Raw genomic sequence first — 18,616 nt, 5'->3', positions numbered from 1 at the left:
GAAATTCAATATGTGAAAAGCTTAATTCATTTTTTTCTCTTAATGTTACTCCATCCTGTATATTTTCTATCTAGATAAATGGGCTCACCACCCACCAAGTCAGCAAAGTGAAAAACCTGAGAGTCATCCTAGATGTCTCGATTTTTTTCGTTCTGCAGACCTAATCAGTCACTGAGTGTCTTTTAGTCTCTCTCCCATTACCATTCCGTCCGTATCCCAGCTACCTTCTTTTAGGTCCTCATCATTTCTTACTTAGATTGTTATACATTTCTCCTAATTTGTCGTCCTGCTCTCCGTCTGACTCCGCAGCCAGCTCTACCCAGTGCTGCTAGAATGAGATTTTTAAATGTATATCTGACTTAAAATTCATCCATTGCTCTCCACAGCCTCTAGTATAATTTCTTTATCAGATAATGCTCTTTCATGTACAAATTAAAGAAAACTTTACCTAAAGTGCTTAATCCAAATGGATCTAATGTCCACTGAAGATTTTAGGGGTAGATCTAGGTTGAATGATGTCAACAGGAATTGGTTTCTCTTCATATTTCAGTTCTGTCTTCCATGGTGTTGGTTCCAGACTCAGGTGAAATGTGATAGCAAGATGGTGGCTGCCATGCAGCTGTATAACTTCTCAACTTTAAGGTACAGCAAGAAAGAAAATGAGAAACTTTAAAGCTCCCCATCAAGGGAGTCCTAGTATCTCATTGTTATTGGGCCATGTACCTATCCGTGAACCAATCACCATCACTTGTAGATTGTAGCATGTTGATTGGCCTGCATCCAAACCACATGAGACGTAAGGAGCGTATATCCTAGGATGGAAATTTAAACTGTTTGTGGAAGAAGGAGCAATGAACACTGGGGAAGCTACTGCTCATAAGGAAAACATCTAATACTTATTGAGTACTTTACATGATTCAGGCACTGCTTTAGTGTTTTGTGTGGATTCACTTGTTTAATTGTTATGAAAACTTCACAAGGAAGTGAGGAAACTGATGCCAGAGAGGTTAGGTAGTTTGCCTACGCTGCCTGCAGCAACAGACCAATGTCAGTTGCAAAATACAAATTTCTTACTATAGGCTTTCCTTTTCTTCACCCAATAAATTCCTGAGAATGTTTGTAAGTCAAATGGATGATAGTTCAAAAATTAGCTTACATTTTATAAATTGAGTGTGTCCCATTTTAAAAGGGCTAAAAGTCTGGAGATTTCCCATATTCCCTGTCTGCACAGCACCAGGCAGTAGGCAACTTTAAGAGTGCATGGAAATGTCACTAGTATCTGGGTTTCGTGGTTATCAGGGGTTTGGTAACTTGAGGTTGGGGTGAAGATGAGATGCTCAGTGTACAATTGCCTGGAGCACACACCCTCTTCCCACAAGCTACTGCTCCTCTCCTAATCCCGCCACAGGGGTGAGGGTGCATGGTCAGCTAGTGCCCAATTTTTAAAATCTCTACTGGGATGGAAAGAGGATGCCATAGGATTCTGGCCTTTCTCCCAGTAGAAGGAGTGGACAGGAAGAATTTAGTCAGCTGGTGCATGAATGGTGAAATTCTGTATATGAGGTCTGACAATGAAGTTCATGAACTCATCCTAGAAAACGTGCTACATACCTCATTGATGAATATCACTATGGTCACCTTCAAAGTACTCCCGTTGGGAAGCTATGCACTGACACCAGTGCCTAGACCACCCTTCAAAGCAATTTTGGAACTCTTTTTCTGGAATGGCCATCAGAACTGTCATTGTATTACCCTTGATCTACTGAATGTCATAAAAATGTCTTCCTTTCAATATTTCTTTGATCTTCAGGTAAAGAAAGAAGTCATTGGGGGCCAGATCAGGTGAGTAGGGAGCGTGTTCCAATACAGCTATGTGTTTACTGGCTAAAAACTCCCTCACAGACAGTGCTGTGTGAGCAGGTGCAGTGTCGTGATGCAAGATCCATGAATTGTTGATGAAAAGTTCAGGTCATCTAAGTTTTTCATGCAGCCTTTTCAGCACCTCCAAATAGTAAATTAGTAAACTTGGTTAACTGTTTGTCCAGTGGTACAAATTCATAGTGAATAATCCCTCTGATATCAAAAAAAGTTAGCAGCATCATTACAGCAAGTTCTTGAACTTAGTTGTCAGAGTTCGTGTATGTTTATTTGATAAAAATCAAATTTCTGCACAATAAGAATTACCTGTATGACTTCAAGGTCCTCTGTGATCTGCTAGCCATTGTATCCCTTTCTGCTGTTACCTTTTATCATGAACTCATCTCCACTCCTGTGTGCTAAGAGCCAGTGATTCCCTTGTATACCATGTTCATTCTGCTCTTTCATACCCCCTTTGTATCTTGGTGAATGCTGCACCCTCTGCATCTTTCAGCAGTTGGGTCAAGGGACAACTCCTTAATGAACAGTTTGCTGAAATTACCTTCCTTGTGAGCAAACAGCTATGTCTATCTCTGCCCCAACTACTTACAAGAACATTTGCCTTAGTTCCTGTAACTCATTAGTGTATTTCTGTTTTTGTTTGTCTACTTCTACTGTGCTGCAAGATCCATAATAAAATGTGGGAACACGTTGTATTCTTATGGCCCTAGCATACTTCCTGACACACAGCAGCTGACACACACACACACACACACACACACACACACACACAAACAATATAAGAAGTATATAGAAACTATAACAGGGGCTCCTAATTGGCTGCAATTAATTCTGGCTAGAGCTGGGAGGAATGAGTTGGGAAATGTTTCTCACCCAAAGATTCTGAATTAGAAATAAATAAACACGTATATACATGTAGTACAGATAGCCCTCACTATTTGAACACTTGCTATCCAAATATTTGCTATAACATTGTACAGAAATTTTCACCAAAAATGTACTATTTAAACAGAAATTCTACCATAACAAATGTTACATAGTGCAACAATGGGAATTAGTTAAGTTGCAGGGGAGCCCTTGTATACAGATGTAAAGTATTCTTTCATCATAGCTCAGCAGTTCTCTTTCCAGGATCATGTCATTATTTTCTAAAGAAATGAAAAAGCTGGTAAATAAAATTTGTGAGAGTACAAGAGGTCTAGGGAATGCAGTACATTAAAAGGAACATTGGAGGTATAAAGTATATTGAGAGAGATAAACACATAAAAGAATAAGCCTGGTTTCGCATCTCTCTCTATAATGCCTAGGCTTTTTTCGACTTGTAAGACAAGTTTAATAAGATCATGTTGCGACTATTGATTTTGGAAGCTTCACTGTGTTACTCAAGCATAGTATGGGGTGTTAGAAAAACTAGAAAAGTACCCCATGCAGTCGATAGACGATCATAGGCTTTGAAACCACGCAGATGCTGCTGAAGACACTACACACGTTTGAAGATCTGAAGAACATGATGAAAGAGTTTGATCATTTGATTAAGAAGTCCAGTTTCAACTTCAAGTCTACAAGGGTACAGAAGATTCAAAACTAGGCGAGATAGTATTATTTGAAGATCACAGAGGAAGCGGCTTTTTTGGTAATGAGGTTACAGCAGTTTTTCCCAGTGAATTACAGAAAGCTATTATTAACAAAGGTAGCTAACAAATTTTCATTAATACCAATTTTCTTGATAAACTTTGGCTTTTGAAAGTGAATGCCATTTTCTCAGAGGATAAGAAAAAGAATCAGGGCATTAAACATCCAAAGATGTATTTACACACAACTTTTAAGTGAATGTCATAAAGGTGGTAAACTAAAACCTATGTATTTGTACAACTCTGGACACCCCAGGGTCTTGAAGTAAATGCTGAAGAGTAAATTGCCTGTTATATGATTCTCAAATCATGAAAGTTTGGTCAAAACAGGAGGTATTGCGTCATTATTCAAGGGGTTGTAATTTCTGACAGTTCATTTCTTAGGGGTGTGAAATCTCACAGGAACATCAAGAGTTGGGTTGAGAATTAATTTTTATTTCTTAAAATCAAGAGTGATGAAGAACTTGTTGAGTAGGCACTGCTGTAAAGAAAGTTTGGATGATAAGCTAAGAAAATCCTTTTTTGTTCCTGTCTTAGCATGGGTGTCTGAACTATTTTTCCACCCCTAATTCATTTTGCCAGTGGCAACATCAACCGTCTACAGAGAGGGCTGTGTCCCTTTATAGGTTGTGGCTTCATTGACTCTTCAGTAAAACTCTCTGATGTTTAGAGGCACTTTGTATTTATCTTCTAAAAGTGGAAATTCCCCAGTTTGAGTTGAGGATGTCTGTCCTTGCAAAATGAAAGTCAACGGCTTTTAGAGAAAAGTCTGTTTTTCTCCAGGCTCATTGAAAGGACTTGTTTAAGAGTTGATTGATTTTGGTCATATTGTGTATTTTTCAATAATGCCCAAAAGAAGAAAATACTTGCCTAAGCAAAGAGTTACATGCACATTGTTTTTTTCCTTGTAATCTATATCTGTGAAAACTGTCTCACTCCCTAAAACAGGGAAGTCTTACCACTTAAGATTTCTTCTCTTGGAAGTAGATTGTATTTTTCTTTATCTATTATTTGAATATCTCTTATGCAGATGCCTTCATTGTCAAAAAGAAGAAAAATCAATAATTTGTGTGACCATAATAATATAACAATTCAACTAAAATCAATTTAACAGATATTTGATTGTTTATTTTAGATAATAAAGTATACTAGGGAGTAGAGGGATGAAGAAAAAAATAAGATGTAATTATTGCTGGTGAAGAACTAGTAGAACCCAGATAAGTGAATAAATAACTTCGCGATTTCTTTTGCTTTTGTAGTTTTTCTAAGATATCTACAAATATATATATTTTAAATGAGTATTACTATCTCTTTTCTCTGGTTATGTATTTGTTACAACACAAGGGTTCTCCCCTATCCTCATGGCCAGAAATTTTAATTTCCATGTTTTTAAGTAAATAATTATCTCTTAAGTAGTTAAATAATATCATAATATATTATTAACATGAAATTCTCACCTTTACTGGATAGGTAAACCTTAACACTAGTAAAATATGATAAATATTGCAATATAAATATGTATATCATAAGAAGGGTACAATTATGAAGGGGACATAATTCTATGAAGTTTTAAATTATAGGAGTATTGATAGTTAAGCTGGACTTTGCATGACGAAGAGATTTTCCGGACAAGGAGGGGAGAGATACTGCTGGAAGTGAGAACACAATGATGAGTCGGTTCATTCTGAAACATATATGGGCATGAAAGTGTTTGGTACATTCAAGGAGGCACGAGGCACACATGGTGTCAGGCCTTGGGCAGCAGGAAGAGCGGGGGTAGCTCCAAATGAGGATCAAAGGCGGTTACCCAGGCTGAACTGTGCAGGGTCTTGAAGCGACGCCTGAGAAGTCTTTGAAGAAAGAAACAGCAGTGGCTCTAGATCACATTCCTAAGCTGCATTGTGATTACAAGCAGGTTTCCCCCACTTCTCCCGAGTTAATTCTGAATGTTAAAGTGCTCACGTTCTGACACTACAGCAAGACTCATTAAGGACGCCTAAGATATTTTTTCATTTGAAACAATTATTTAGGGGGAAATATCAATCTGCTGCTTTGTTTCTTTCTGTTTTTAATTAACTTGAGTTTTGGCAATTCTTTCCACTGGGTGACCCACGTGGGACTGAACCTTGAGGGGCTCATACAAATTTATTGTAAATTCTAAAAACGTTCGCCTGTGTAGATATAGAATACTTTTAAAAGGCTCATTTATTTAGTGCTACCCTTGAGCACAGCAATAGATGCCAGAAAAGCTTGAGTTTTGAACTGAGAATTCAATTTATTATTTTGACTAGTTCCAATATACAGAGTGATGGCCTAAGCTTTCAGTAGAGGGTGGAAACAAGTCCAGTTAACAATAGTAATCCAACATGAGTGTAGACAAACTTGAAAATATAGGACAGACCATATGGAACAGGATCCAAGTATCATATTTAGACATAATGACTTTGAGGTTTGTTTGTTTTTTAAATAAGGAATTTGCATAAGGAAGTGCTTTGCCTTAATGAAATTAATTTGTAATATGGATTGGGGGATCAGACATGTTTGAAGGCCAATGCAACATTTCCCGTCACTGATTTGCAAACTGTGTACCAGACAGCACTCACTAGTCCTCAGGGAGTGGGAGAGCTCACTTTCCAAATGATGACATCCTGCCCATCAAACACTGAAGATTTTAAACTGTCCAAAGAACCAATTTTAAAATTAGGATGTCGGTCCATTGTAAGATTTTAAAGGGTTTTAATTGATTAATTACTTAAATTTATTTTCAGATGCTCTAAAAATCGGGAAAAAAAAAGAAAGCTGGTCAAGACAAAAGACAGAAAGGGCTTGAACATGGGTGGTGGTGGTGGTAAGAATGAAAATGAGATGATGACTTAAAGAGATCTTATTGAGCAGTAAAAAAAACCAAAATAACGAAAACAAGATTTGGCAACTGTTTAATAAATAACTAGAAAAATGATTCTGGAAATCAAGGGGAAAAGATCACATCCAATAGGTGGAAACTTGTGTATTATCTACTAGGAAAGTCACTTTAGACAGAACTTTGAAGAACATCAGCATGAAGAAATGGGAGAACAATGATGGATCAATGAAGAACAGAGCCAGGTAGGAGGGCCTGGATATTTCAGCATCCTGGGTGTCCAATGAGAGTTCAGGATAAGTGGACAGAGAGAGTGGAGTCTGACAGAAGGCTCTGGGAGTCAGGAGCTAAATATTGGCCAATTGATTGGTGATAAGAATATTAGAGTGGAGTTCAAAAAGCAAAAGTGAGTGATGAAAAAGGGGATGTAGAGTAACACTTTGTGAAGTTTGTGAAGGGAAGATATAAGAGAGGAAGAGTTTGAAGTCGTATCTGAGCTGAGGACAGGTTGTATAGAATCGGACGCAGAGGAGAACAGGAAGAGGCAGAGAGGAAAGTTGTAGTAAACAGAGCAGCTTATGATTGCATTATGCTTCAAGAGAAAATGAGATCAAAGCCCAAAAGCCTAGGTGGAAAGATATCTTTGTAGTCCATATAAGAATAAAATGAATTTTTCTCTGAAAATTACAACAATATCTGGTACAATTATTCTTAAGGTGATCTTTGTTTAGTGTGATAATTTACTTAATAATTACTCTAAGGTCCATAACCCTTTCTTTCTCTGGCTATGGAAAATACTTCCTATAATTTGAAAATGGGAGATATTTCTGAAGTGGGTACTTATGATAATCACAAATATAGCCAAGTCCCTGTGATAAATGCTTTTAGACCAATTACTGACATGCTCAATTGAATACTAATACCTCCCATGAAATGGCTTTAATACAAGTAAAATGACAGCTGCATGGCAGTGAAAGGACACATAAAGCTTTGCAATAGCTTGTCTCCAAGGTTACCATCTGTCCTGATCTGAAGTTTTAATGCATGGGCTTTCTCAATGCTCTGCAAAGAGTATTTTCAGACTAGGTATCAATAGGGTAAAAAAACAAGTAGGAAGGTACTTTTGCTGTTTGGTCTACATCCATGCTCACCTTATTCATTCATTTGTTCTAGAGAGACACATATCTGATAATGACCGAAGTAGCTAGAATATCAGGATTGTTTGACCCCACTTTGCATATCCGAACAAAAAGATGTTACTTTACATATTTTACTACTAAACCATATTCTGGATAAAATGGAGAAGCAAAACAGATTTGAAAATGGGTTGACTTCTACCCAAAGTTTCCATAATTAATATTCCATAGTTAATATACAAGTTTCAAACAAATATAAAAAAAGTATTGTAAAAAGTCATGACATTTTAGTTGAGAACCTATAAATATGACCGAAAATAAAGAAATAATATTTTTATAGTTTCAAAGTAAAAGTGACACTGCTTTTAGTTCAGCATTCTTTAGAATTTTACATTTCTTGATTTCACACGTTCTTTTTTTTTTTTCCCCAACAAACATGTATAATACTTTCTCTGTCCCAGGCACTATGCTAGGTCTTGAGTTTCGTAGGTTATATTAAGACTAGCTGTCTGTCCTCAAGGAACTTATAGTCTGCAGGGAAATACAGACCAACACCAAAGACTCAAATCACTGTTTCTAAAAATTGTGGTGGATTAAGAGCAAAGTGTTATGAGAGAACATGGGGCGCCTAACTAATGAGGAATAGGAAAGTTTGGAAGAAATGCCGTCTGTGTTGAGGTGCAGTGAGTTAAAAGTTAGGCAATCAGAGAGGAAAAGGAAAGAGATGCAGAGAGGAAAAGGAAAGAGGAAAAGGCCTATAAAGAGATACAAATATATTCAGGAAAGTCAGTCTAGATGAAATACAGTGTGTGGGGGGTTGGGGAAGGGTGATGCAGGCTTCAGTGAGAGAGGAAGGTGAAAAGGAAAGCAGGTCTCTGATCACCTCGAGTCTTCTAAATGATATCAAGAAATTGGGGCTTTACGATGAGGGCAAAATAGAGCGATTAAAGGGCATTGGGACAGACACACATTGTCATCAGTGTCTTCTGCTCCTCAGCATTGCCATTATCAGTCTTTGAACTCTTCCTATGTGTCGGGTAATGAACTCCTTTCTCGCATTGATTTTTAAAAATTCTCACCGTGATCTTATAAGTACTATTAACATTCCTATTTTCAAAATAAAGAAACAAGCAAGGGAATGTGCTTAATTTTTCCGAGATGGTAGGTTATGAAGAAGCATATCTGGAAATCATGTTCTTCTGGCCTCATTGTCCCTGCCTCAGTATTCTATAGCTCTCATGTAAAAAAAAAAAAAAAAAAAAAAAAAAAAAAAATGACGGCATTCCAGAAGACCACTGAGCCCTCAGTGCTGCAGAAGAATGTTTTGGGCGACAGCTAAGCTAGCAATGGGGGCTAGTAATGAGGCCATTGTTGGTATTCAGGCCTCAGGAGATCGTGGACAGAGGTAGTGGCAATGGAGAAACGTGGGCATATTCCAAAGATACCTCAGAGGTAGAATGAACCAGGCTTCCTGATTGATTGGATGTATGCACAAGTATTTCTAGCTTGGAAAATGAATACACATCAGGAAGTGTATTTGTAAAATTTACCTGGTTTATTAGGACTCTAAGACGCAGTATGTCAGAATGATTATGCTTATACATTGCTAGTAGGACTGTAAATCAGTACAACTACTATCTTTTAGAGTTAAAAACATGTACAGATTTGACCCAGAAATTTTACTTCCTGATATTTATCCACAAACATACATCTACATTGTATCATATATACAAGGATATACACTGAAGCATTGTATGTAATTGTAAAATATCAGATGCAAACTAAATCTCCTTCAGTATGAGACAGGCCAGTAAGTTAGGGTAAATCCATTCAATGAAATGATTTATAGCCCATGAAGGTAATGAGGCACTTCTATATGTGTATTGATAGGGAAATATTGTATATAGAAATATGATTATGCATACATGTGAAAAAACAAGAAAGTGTATATCATAGCCTATCATTTTGTGAAAACCAAGAGATAGGTAGGTAGGTAGATACCGTGTTTCCCCCAAAATAAGACCCAGTCTTATATTAAGTTGTGCTCCAAAAGACGCATTAGGGCTGATGTTCAGGGAATGTCATCCTGAAAAATCATGCTAGGGCTTATTTTCTGGTTAGGTCTTATTTTTGGGGAAACACGGTAGATATGGAGTTTGAAATATTAGGTTGATGCAAAAGTAATTGTGGTTTAAAAGAAAAATAATTGCAAAAGCCACAATTATTTTGTGCCAACCTAATAGATAAACACCCAAATAATATCTTCTAAAGGATAAAGATACTGGTAATAATAGTAGTTGCTTCTGTGAAGGGGAACTGACTGGATGGCTGGGACAGAGGACAGAAAAGGGAGAGATATTTATCCTTTGTTGCATATCCTTTTGATTTTGTTTGTGTGCATACATTTCTTATTTTAAAAATTAATAACAAGATAATATCAATTATAAAAATTCAAAGCAGAACCTATTGTTTTCACATCTTAAGAACCAAAGATTCTTACTTTGGTTTCCTTGTTTATGAAAGGATTTATCTATATATGAAATAAGAGTTTTCACAAGAAAAATCATATCTTTCCCATGATTGACTTATATTCTGCCAAAGTTCTGGAGGTCCTGAAATTCATAATACCATATATCCCCCAAATAAGACCAGGTCTTATATTAATTTTTGCTCCAAAAGACACATTAGGGCACATTTTCAGGGGATGTCTTATTTTTTCGTGTACAACAATCTACATTTATTCAAATACAGTCATGTCCTCTTCTTCTGGAACATCATCATAACGTACTAAATGCGTCTGTCTGGCCAACAATCTTAACTGGGCCTTATTTTTGGGGTAGGTCTTATTTTTGGAGAAACATGGCACAAGTGTGAGAATATAATACGGAAAAAAGTTAATGTTTGAACTGATATTTTTCAGTCATTCATGCCCTGTTGCTACTAAGGTATTGCATTTTGTTCTTTAGTTTATAAACACCTGGAGAGTACCTGGTAGTTACACATGAAAGGTATATACACAGTTTAATGCTCAAGACATTTTAATTGTTAAATTGGATGTAGGTTAGTGGAGAAAAAGGGGAGATCAGAGAAACCTGAAACTATGAGGCAAGAATTCACAGAATCTGTGGGCCTTGTTTTGTTCTTGGATAATTTGGATATGTGCAAGGAGAGGGGAAAGAAAACATCAGGCCATAGAGGAGAATCAGAACTTGTAGTAGAGTCGGGGCTCAGGAATAAGCATTGTAAGTAGGCAAGTTCAACTGGAGTAGGGAATCTAGGTTAAAGAATATTGATATTAGTTTATGGGGAAAACAGAAAGCATGGAAAAGGCCTTTGATTTGATGTGATACTAAAAAGGAAGCCATTCTAGAAAACTTAAAATATTCTAATAATTCCTTGATAACATTTATTTTGCTAACATTTATTTTGAATCTCTAGCGTAAAAATGTTCTTTTCATACCTAATGCATTTTACTCTTCATTTTATGCCCATTAGCTCTTATAATGCCCTTGAAGGAATTAGAAGATATATGTACCTCGTCACCTGTACAATACATCACTTAAACAAAATCCAATGGACCATTGGTCTCAGCCAGTTTGAAATTATGCTGTAATGCTTAGTATCCCCTCTGGCTCCATGCTCTCCTTTCTCTAGGTAAAGCAATGTGATTCACCTATGTACACTCAATAGTGCTTATGGTCAACACATTTAATCATTTTCATTCTTCCTCCAAGTAATTTTCACAGGTTTACTGTCTTAAGTATGGAATATATAAAAGCATACATTTATTATATGGTAGATTACTTAAACTGATAATCATGGAATTTTAACATTTTAAAAATATAAAATCATCTGTGTATTCATGGGCATAAGCTATGAAAATGCTTCTTTTGCTTAAATAGAATCACTTTACAGAATTTCTTTTATGTGACTAAATGGCAAAATAATGACAATTAAATGAATATATTGGGATAGAGTATTCTTTTTGGCTGATTTTGAAGCCCAAATTTTTATTCATGAATAAAATGATTAAAGGAATTATTTTGGTAAAGTATAATCCCAATAATCCATTGTTGTGTTCTAGGGTTGTTCATATGTTTAATAAATATGCCAATGGGGGGTCTTGTATTAAATTCACATACTACTTTCCTTAACATCATGCTATAAGAGTGATGTTAAGAGAACATTTGTACTTATGCTTACAAACTTACAATCCTGGCTGGGCATTCAGGGAAAGTCAAATCACTCCATATATTTTTGAAAAGTCCTTCCTAACATTAAGAGGTACTCTTATTAACTGTGACAAAGAGGCAGATGGTGGCTCTTGGTCATGTGAGAATTTTGGCTGAAAGCTATGAATACATAACTGTGGAGACTGATGTTGGGTTTTGCATAAAGATTGTGAATTATCAAATGAACAGAAAATTTAAACTTGCCTGAAGATCCTAAAGATGTTTTCTCTGGAAAGGTTGCATTGATAAGCAAAGCATCATTTAAATATCATTTAATGGAATGACAAACATCTACAAGGCTTTTGAAAAACATCACGTCATACAAATGTAAACATAAGAAGATTTTTGTGTAATTCAACTCACTAAATTTTTTTGCATGCCTTGTGGGTGCATATATAAGAAATAAATCAGTTATAAGATGCAAATAAAATTAAAAGATGGTGTAGTACCAAAATGAATGTCAGACTGAGTTTTGTAATCACCATGAATGGTTACTATGAATTTTTTTTTGTTCAAATATGTTATTCTTATAAATGCCTAGGTTCAAAATCAGAAAAAAAAAATGCAGTTCTCTAGTATTTATTTTATTTTACAAATCTGCATTTAATATAAGATTATCAAAATCCAAATTAGTACTTATTACAAGTAAAAGACATTGAGAAAAGATTGTACTTTTTAACAACATTGCCATCATCTTAGGAAGTTTTCCTGAACTTTATGGACTCAAAAGCGATACCTTCTCAAAGAATAGTTGAACTGGACAAAGTACAGCAGGCAAGGAAAACTTAATTCAAGACTATTGCAATAGGGGAAGAGACTGAATTCAACTCAGCTGAAACAAAAGGTAGGAGTGTTTTTAGGTGCTGGGGGTGAGCTAGTAGAAAAGTACTGGAGGCTGTAGGGATAGGTTGGTCAATGTGATTAGGCCATCTAGACTTGTTTCCTAACTGGCACTTATAGAAGTTAGGCTTCTATCCTCCCACAGAGACTGGGCAATAGAGTGCTGCCTCCTTTGATGATGCCATTTCAAAGGGAAGGCTCCCAAGTTCTTGAGAAAGACATTCCTGGAATATAAAATTGGCTAGAAGAAGATTTACATCTCAAAGGGGCCTAGAAAGAATTTACAATTGCAAGTTTTCTAAAGTAAATGCTCTAAGAAAAGGGAGGTCCGTGGCTCAGAGTCAAGTAGAAGGCTGTCTCAAGTTTAGTCCAGCTAAGGGGAATAAGAGGCTTTCTTGATCAACTCTTCACTTATGTTAAGTTGTACCATATACATCGACAACATTTGAGCCTTTTTTTCTTTCCTTTTTTTAAATTAGTTTCAGTTGTACAAACAATGTAATAGTTAGACATTTACACCCCTCATAAAGTGCTAACCCCCCTTTCCGCAATGTACTACTCCTCTGACATCATATATAGCTGTTACAATTCCACTGACTCTGTTCCCTATGCTGTACTCCACATCCTGCGACTATATATATACAATTATATATATAGATAATTATAGTTGTCATTCAGTATTATTCAGCCTCAGGTGTACACTGCAGTGGTCTGGCACCTACACTGTCCATGAAGTGGTCTCCCTAATAAGACAAGTGTCCATTGGATACCCTACAAAATCTTTATAACATTATTGATTATATTCCCCAAATTGACTTTCCTATCCCTGTGGCAATCTTGTGGTTACTGATTGTGTTGTCTAATCCCCTCTCCTTCTCCCTCATCCCCAACCCTCCTCCCATCTAGCAACCCTCAGTTTTTTCTCTGTATCTCTGAGACTGTTTCTGATTAGTTTGCTCATTTAATCTACTCTTTAGATTCCACATATAAGTGAGATCATATGTTATTTGTCTTTCTCCATCTGATTTATTTCACTTAACATAATGTTCTCTAGGTCCATCCATATCATTGCAAATGGTAAGACATGGAAACAACTGAAATGCCCATTGGTAGATGACTGGATTAAGAAACTGTGGTACATTTATACAATGGAGTATTACTTGGCCATAAAGAAGAAGGAAATAGTTGATCATTTTGACCTACAAAAACAATAGTTTCATATGGTGATTGTTTTATTTTTTACCTGGTGGTGTCTATGTTAGACAGTGAATTATTTATGTATAAAGACTGTATTTTATTAATCTTTGTGTCCTTAGTACTTAGAACGTGGTAAATAGTAGGGCACACAAAGTATGTTGTTGGCTGTATGAATGATTTAAGAAAACTGAAGTTTAATATTTAAAATTACATATGAAATATTTAAATTTCCAACATACAATGGACTGATTGCACCTTCCCTTGCCCCATGTTTCCCACTTTGCTTTAGGTACAGAATCATAAAATATTGCGGGTAAAGTTCACAAAGTCTCAAACATGATGGCAGACAATGCTAGTTTTCTTCCAATAGCCACTTTACCCTCTTCCTTTCTAATAGACACCTTCGTTTGTAGTTGACCATATGGCTTCCTAGAATAATGGCTGCCTTTTCCAGTCTCCCTTAGAATAAGAGTGGTCAAGTGACTAAGCTCTGGCCAACGAAATGCAAGTGGAAATAGCATGTGTAAATTTTAGGAAGCCTCCTTCTTTCCTCCTTCCTTCTTTCTGCTGGCTGGAACACAGACACACTTGCTGGAGCTCAGCAGCCACTTGGGACATGAAGGGGGACCACATATTGAAAAGGGTGCAATGACAGGAAAAGATCCTCCATCACCAGTGTCCATAGAATTGCCATGTCTGCCTTGGACTTCTTGAGACTCAAGACTTATTTATATGAGAGGGAAATAAACTCTGTCTTGTCTAAGCCTCGTTGACTTCAGATTTTTTTGGAAATTTGCAGCCAAACCTAATGGTAGTAGTTTCGGGCATATCTTCTTTAGAAATCCTTTCCAAATCCATAAGACTGGTCTGGAAACCCCTCATCTATGCTCACATATACTCTGTGTAAACCTTTATTTGAACACTTACCCTATTTTATTACAATTATCTTTTTTTAACATAAGACATTCTTTGACTGCAGAACAATGTCTTATTCATGTATCATTCATCTTTATCCCTGAACTATACCTAGGATAGTGTCAGTGCACATAGTATATGCTCAGTAAATGTTTGTTTAATTAAACACTACTTAATTAATGACCTGAACTATTTAAATTTCCTAACCTAGTACCATTTACTTAATCGTACGCTTAGAAGATTTTGGTTCAAGAACATAGGACACTGTACACAGTAGGTGCTCAACAAATAGTGTGTGGATATGTTTGTTATGTACATACACACAACTTACTTCCTGCATGTTACTCAGTATAAAGTCTCATTCACTCAGATATAGTTGTGAATTATTTTTTTGTTAAACCTTTTGACGTGATAATATTTGTGCGAAGGAACTCTTTTTTTTAGTATCTGTTATGGGCTAATCAAGATCTTTGTTCTGATCCTTTTATCGCAAGTACATAAAACTTAGAGAGCGTAACTGATTGACTGTATGGCGAATAAATGTGCTGCCTCTAAAAACACATTCTGTTCTTTCCTTGAATGAGCAAGGAATTACATACTTCAGGAATAACATTACCTTAACCTTTCAGTTGACTTTAAAGGTTAAGTGTTCAGCTCATAAGTTGGTTTCATTTTATTTTTGGTTTATGACATGTCTTATATTTTAAGAAAAAAGTTCACTTTTTTTTTTTGGGGGGGGTGTCTTATACCATGATAACACTACTGACCTCATTGAAATAAATCCCAAAAGTCATACAGGCCAGGTACTACAGACATCACTTTCTTCTTTTTCTTTATAGGTCTTCTCAAACTGTGAGTGACTGAGTGGTTTCTGCATCATTCCAGTAGCAAAGCTAAAATTCTCAATTATCTTGTCCACTTGACCTACTCTTTCTATTCTGATATCAAGAGGAGACTCCTCGACAAGGCTCCTCCCTACGTTGCTGCAATGTCCGTGTCTAATTTATCATGGTAAGTGAATTATTTTCTAACCTTGAATGCAAATACATGTATATCATGAAGCAATGTTTTGAAGTTATAATGTCAGAACTGGAGCAGGGAGCGAACTTTAAAAATCTGGTTAATAGAGACTGTTGTCTTATGTTAGGCAAAGGAAAGCAACCTAGAGTTAAAAGGTTGATGCTTTCCACACTATGGTATTTGTGGACCCTAGAAACGGTTCAAGCCTCACACCGAATCTCAGTGACATCCAGTGCCTTTCTTCCCAACATGCCCTGGGGGAGAGAGGAGTAGGAATAACATAACCTTTCAGTGTTCCTACCTATTGTTTATTTCCAGGTACAGGACTAACAAGCTGTAAGAGTGGCCCTAAGGATGGGATAGACTTGTCTCATCAGTACTTTTCTCAGACTTCCAATTTCAACAAATCTATCCAAATCAAACTGAATAGTAATCAAATACGGAAGATAAAATTCCTTTATAAGGTTCCTATCTAAAGAGCTGGCATTCTGAATAATCTTTGACTTACAATTCATATTTAAAAGCTGTTTGTGATTTTTAAAAACAGAAGTATGAAGATTTTTTAACAACTTTGTATTGCAACAAACTCAATACCAACAACTTTGTATGACAATCAAGAGCAATATTAGCAGGGATGAATTTGAAGCCATTTTATTGAACTTTGGATTTTTTATATATATATAAAGAGTTGAATAAATGATGTCATACACATTCACAGTATTTAATATGTGAACATAAGCAAAACCTAGTAATCTTTTTCATTTTTGTAAGAGCCCATCTCATCCTTGTCTTTAATCTGTGCTGGAAATATAGATAGCATTAAATTAAAGAGTGGTTTCTGCAACTTAGCTCCATGAGTTTATTTTTGGTTACGGAAGCAATTTCTTTCGGGCAAAGGGTAGAATTATTTGTTTAGATTTAGAATAGTGTTTCTGAAGGGGCTAATTTTTATGGCCTCTCTAGAATATGTCTTTGGAGCCCTACTGGGTGCTAATGATTTCAGTTTTAAAAAATAAGGAATTAAAGAAGTTAAAATATATTCTGTAAAAATAAATGAAAAAGTATTTAAATTGTGAATTATTACAAGCTATGCATTTATATTATTATTAAAATAAAAAACTAAGCAATTTCTGTAGAACTTATACACTCCTTTGAACCCCTGGTAGATGTTAAGGACATATTTATTTAAAGGAATTATATCCCTGGCAAATGTGTGTGAGAAGTGAAGCCTCCAAAAGCAGGCTGCATGCCAAAGAAGGGAAAGAAAGAGAAGGACTGGGAGGGGACAGGAAGGAGGAGAAGCAGGGTAGGGGGAGAGAAGATGAAGAAGAAGGAGAGGGAGACAAAAACACAGATATGATCCTCATATGTCAACATAGGGTATTGTATGGCCTGGTTCATAGAGGCTACCCCTGGAGCCTGTCCAGTGTTAGCTGTCTTTACGTGATATAATGATTTGATTAAGGGCCATCCAAACTACTGTGAACTCCACAAAAGGGAAGATTGTGTGTTGTAGTTCCAGTCCAATTGCCCAGCACAGCACCTAGACATTTATAGAATATAGTACACATTCTATAAATTCATGCTGTGTAATGGAGTGAAAAAATGCAAAGCAGTAATTTAATGGTAAATTAATGTTTTTATTCTTTTTAAAAGAAAATTTTAAATTGTAGAAGTATCTTATAGAATCCACATATATGAAATTTGTTAGAATTCTTTCCATGTCAAAATTTCAAATTTTACAGAAATAATTCTTGAATATTTTCATTCAGCAGTATCCTTAATTCTGGTTACAACTAATGTTCCACATTAGATTTCCATACAGGGATCTCATAGTTTGTTTTATCAGTCATTCCATCATACAAGGGTGTGGGGTTTGGCATCTCCATTTTCCCTCTTAGTATTTGAGCTCCCCATGTGCTGGCAAGGAAGTTTAAGAAGGAAATCTAAGATATGCAAAACAACTCACTGATTTATTTCACTTACAGTTTAGAAATCATTAACCTTCTTTTTTCATATTAATCTTTGTAATTCTTCTATATTTCCTAACATTTCTAATCTATATGTTGAAAATCATTGTCCTATGCACATTTGAATAGATGTGTAGTGACTCATCAATTTTCGGTGGGAATTCCTCACCGAGCTTCATTAATTTAGCGAAATTGTTATAGCCTAGGGTCTGGCTCTCTGTTTTGAAATCCAGAAACTAAGGTATGAAAATACTAACTGGCGTTGTAAAATCAACTGGGTTGACAGATTATTAATTTAAAATGAGATACGTAATTTTAAGTGCACAGGGCGCTTGATTTGACCTGACCAGTGAAGTCTGTAGCTGAAGGTGGAAAAATATGGGAATCTAAATCAGAAGTCTGGCTGATATTGCATAATCAAAGCAAGGAGAGTCATATGCTTCCAATGCTCAGAGGAATCAGGATAGAGCACACCTGGTGGGATATGTCTGTCACTAAGGATGTATCTGCCAGATACCCCATCTGCTTCTCAGGACAGCTTCCTCATGGCTGGGAGTTAGAGTGACACTGCAGTGTTTGTGTCTATGATTCTTCTAAATTCCACTTCTGCCAAGCAGACTCTCTAATGTTGGCATTGAGTATATAGTCAAAACCTTCTTCAGTCCGTGAATAGTTTGGGTCTGCCTACCGTGATATTTTACGTATCTCACTGTATCCATGTAATGATTTTAACGTTTAACTCTAAGGCTTAATGGGAAAGCTGGTGCCTAATTGTCATTCCTATACAATGTAGGAATTTAGAAAATATAGGTTAAGATCCTTACATTCATATTTACAATTACCCAAGCAATACACTCAGCTCTTAAAGACCCTGTAAAAGAAAATTATCTTTTAACATATTGAAAACAACAAAAAAACTTTCTTTCTCTAGTAGTTA

The 18,616-nt window shown here is 36.1% G+C and overlaps 1 protein-coding gene across 3 annotated transcripts in view; it reads left to right on the top strand.

Moving 5' to 3' along the window:
- OXR1 (oxidation resistance 1) overlaps positions 1 to 18,616 on the top strand; it is a 451,232-nt gene that overhangs the window by 77,862 nt on the left and 354,754 nt on the right. For all 3 annotated transcript variants that reach the window (XM_074316799.1, XM_019750589.2, XM_019750593.2), the window contains one exon: positions 15,529 to 15,700. In XM_074316799.1, the coding sequence (XP_074172900.1) occupies positions 15,678 to 15,700 (23 nt within the window). In that variant the 5' untranslated portion in view covers positions 15,529 to 15,677. The remainder of the gene's footprint in view (positions 1 to 15,528; positions 15,701 to 18,616) is intronic.

The sequence above is a fragment of the Rhinolophus sinicus genome, linkage group LG12 (assembly GCF_036562045.2).
Source record: "Rhinolophus sinicus isolate RSC01 linkage group LG12, ASM3656204v1, whole genome shotgun sequence".
Taxonomy (NCBI): domain Eukaryota; kingdom Metazoa; phylum Chordata; class Mammalia; order Chiroptera; family Rhinolophidae; genus Rhinolophus; species Rhinolophus sinicus.
The sequence above is the reverse complement of the archived record's forward strand: the minus strand, read 5'-3'. Positions and strand labels throughout refer to the sequence as shown.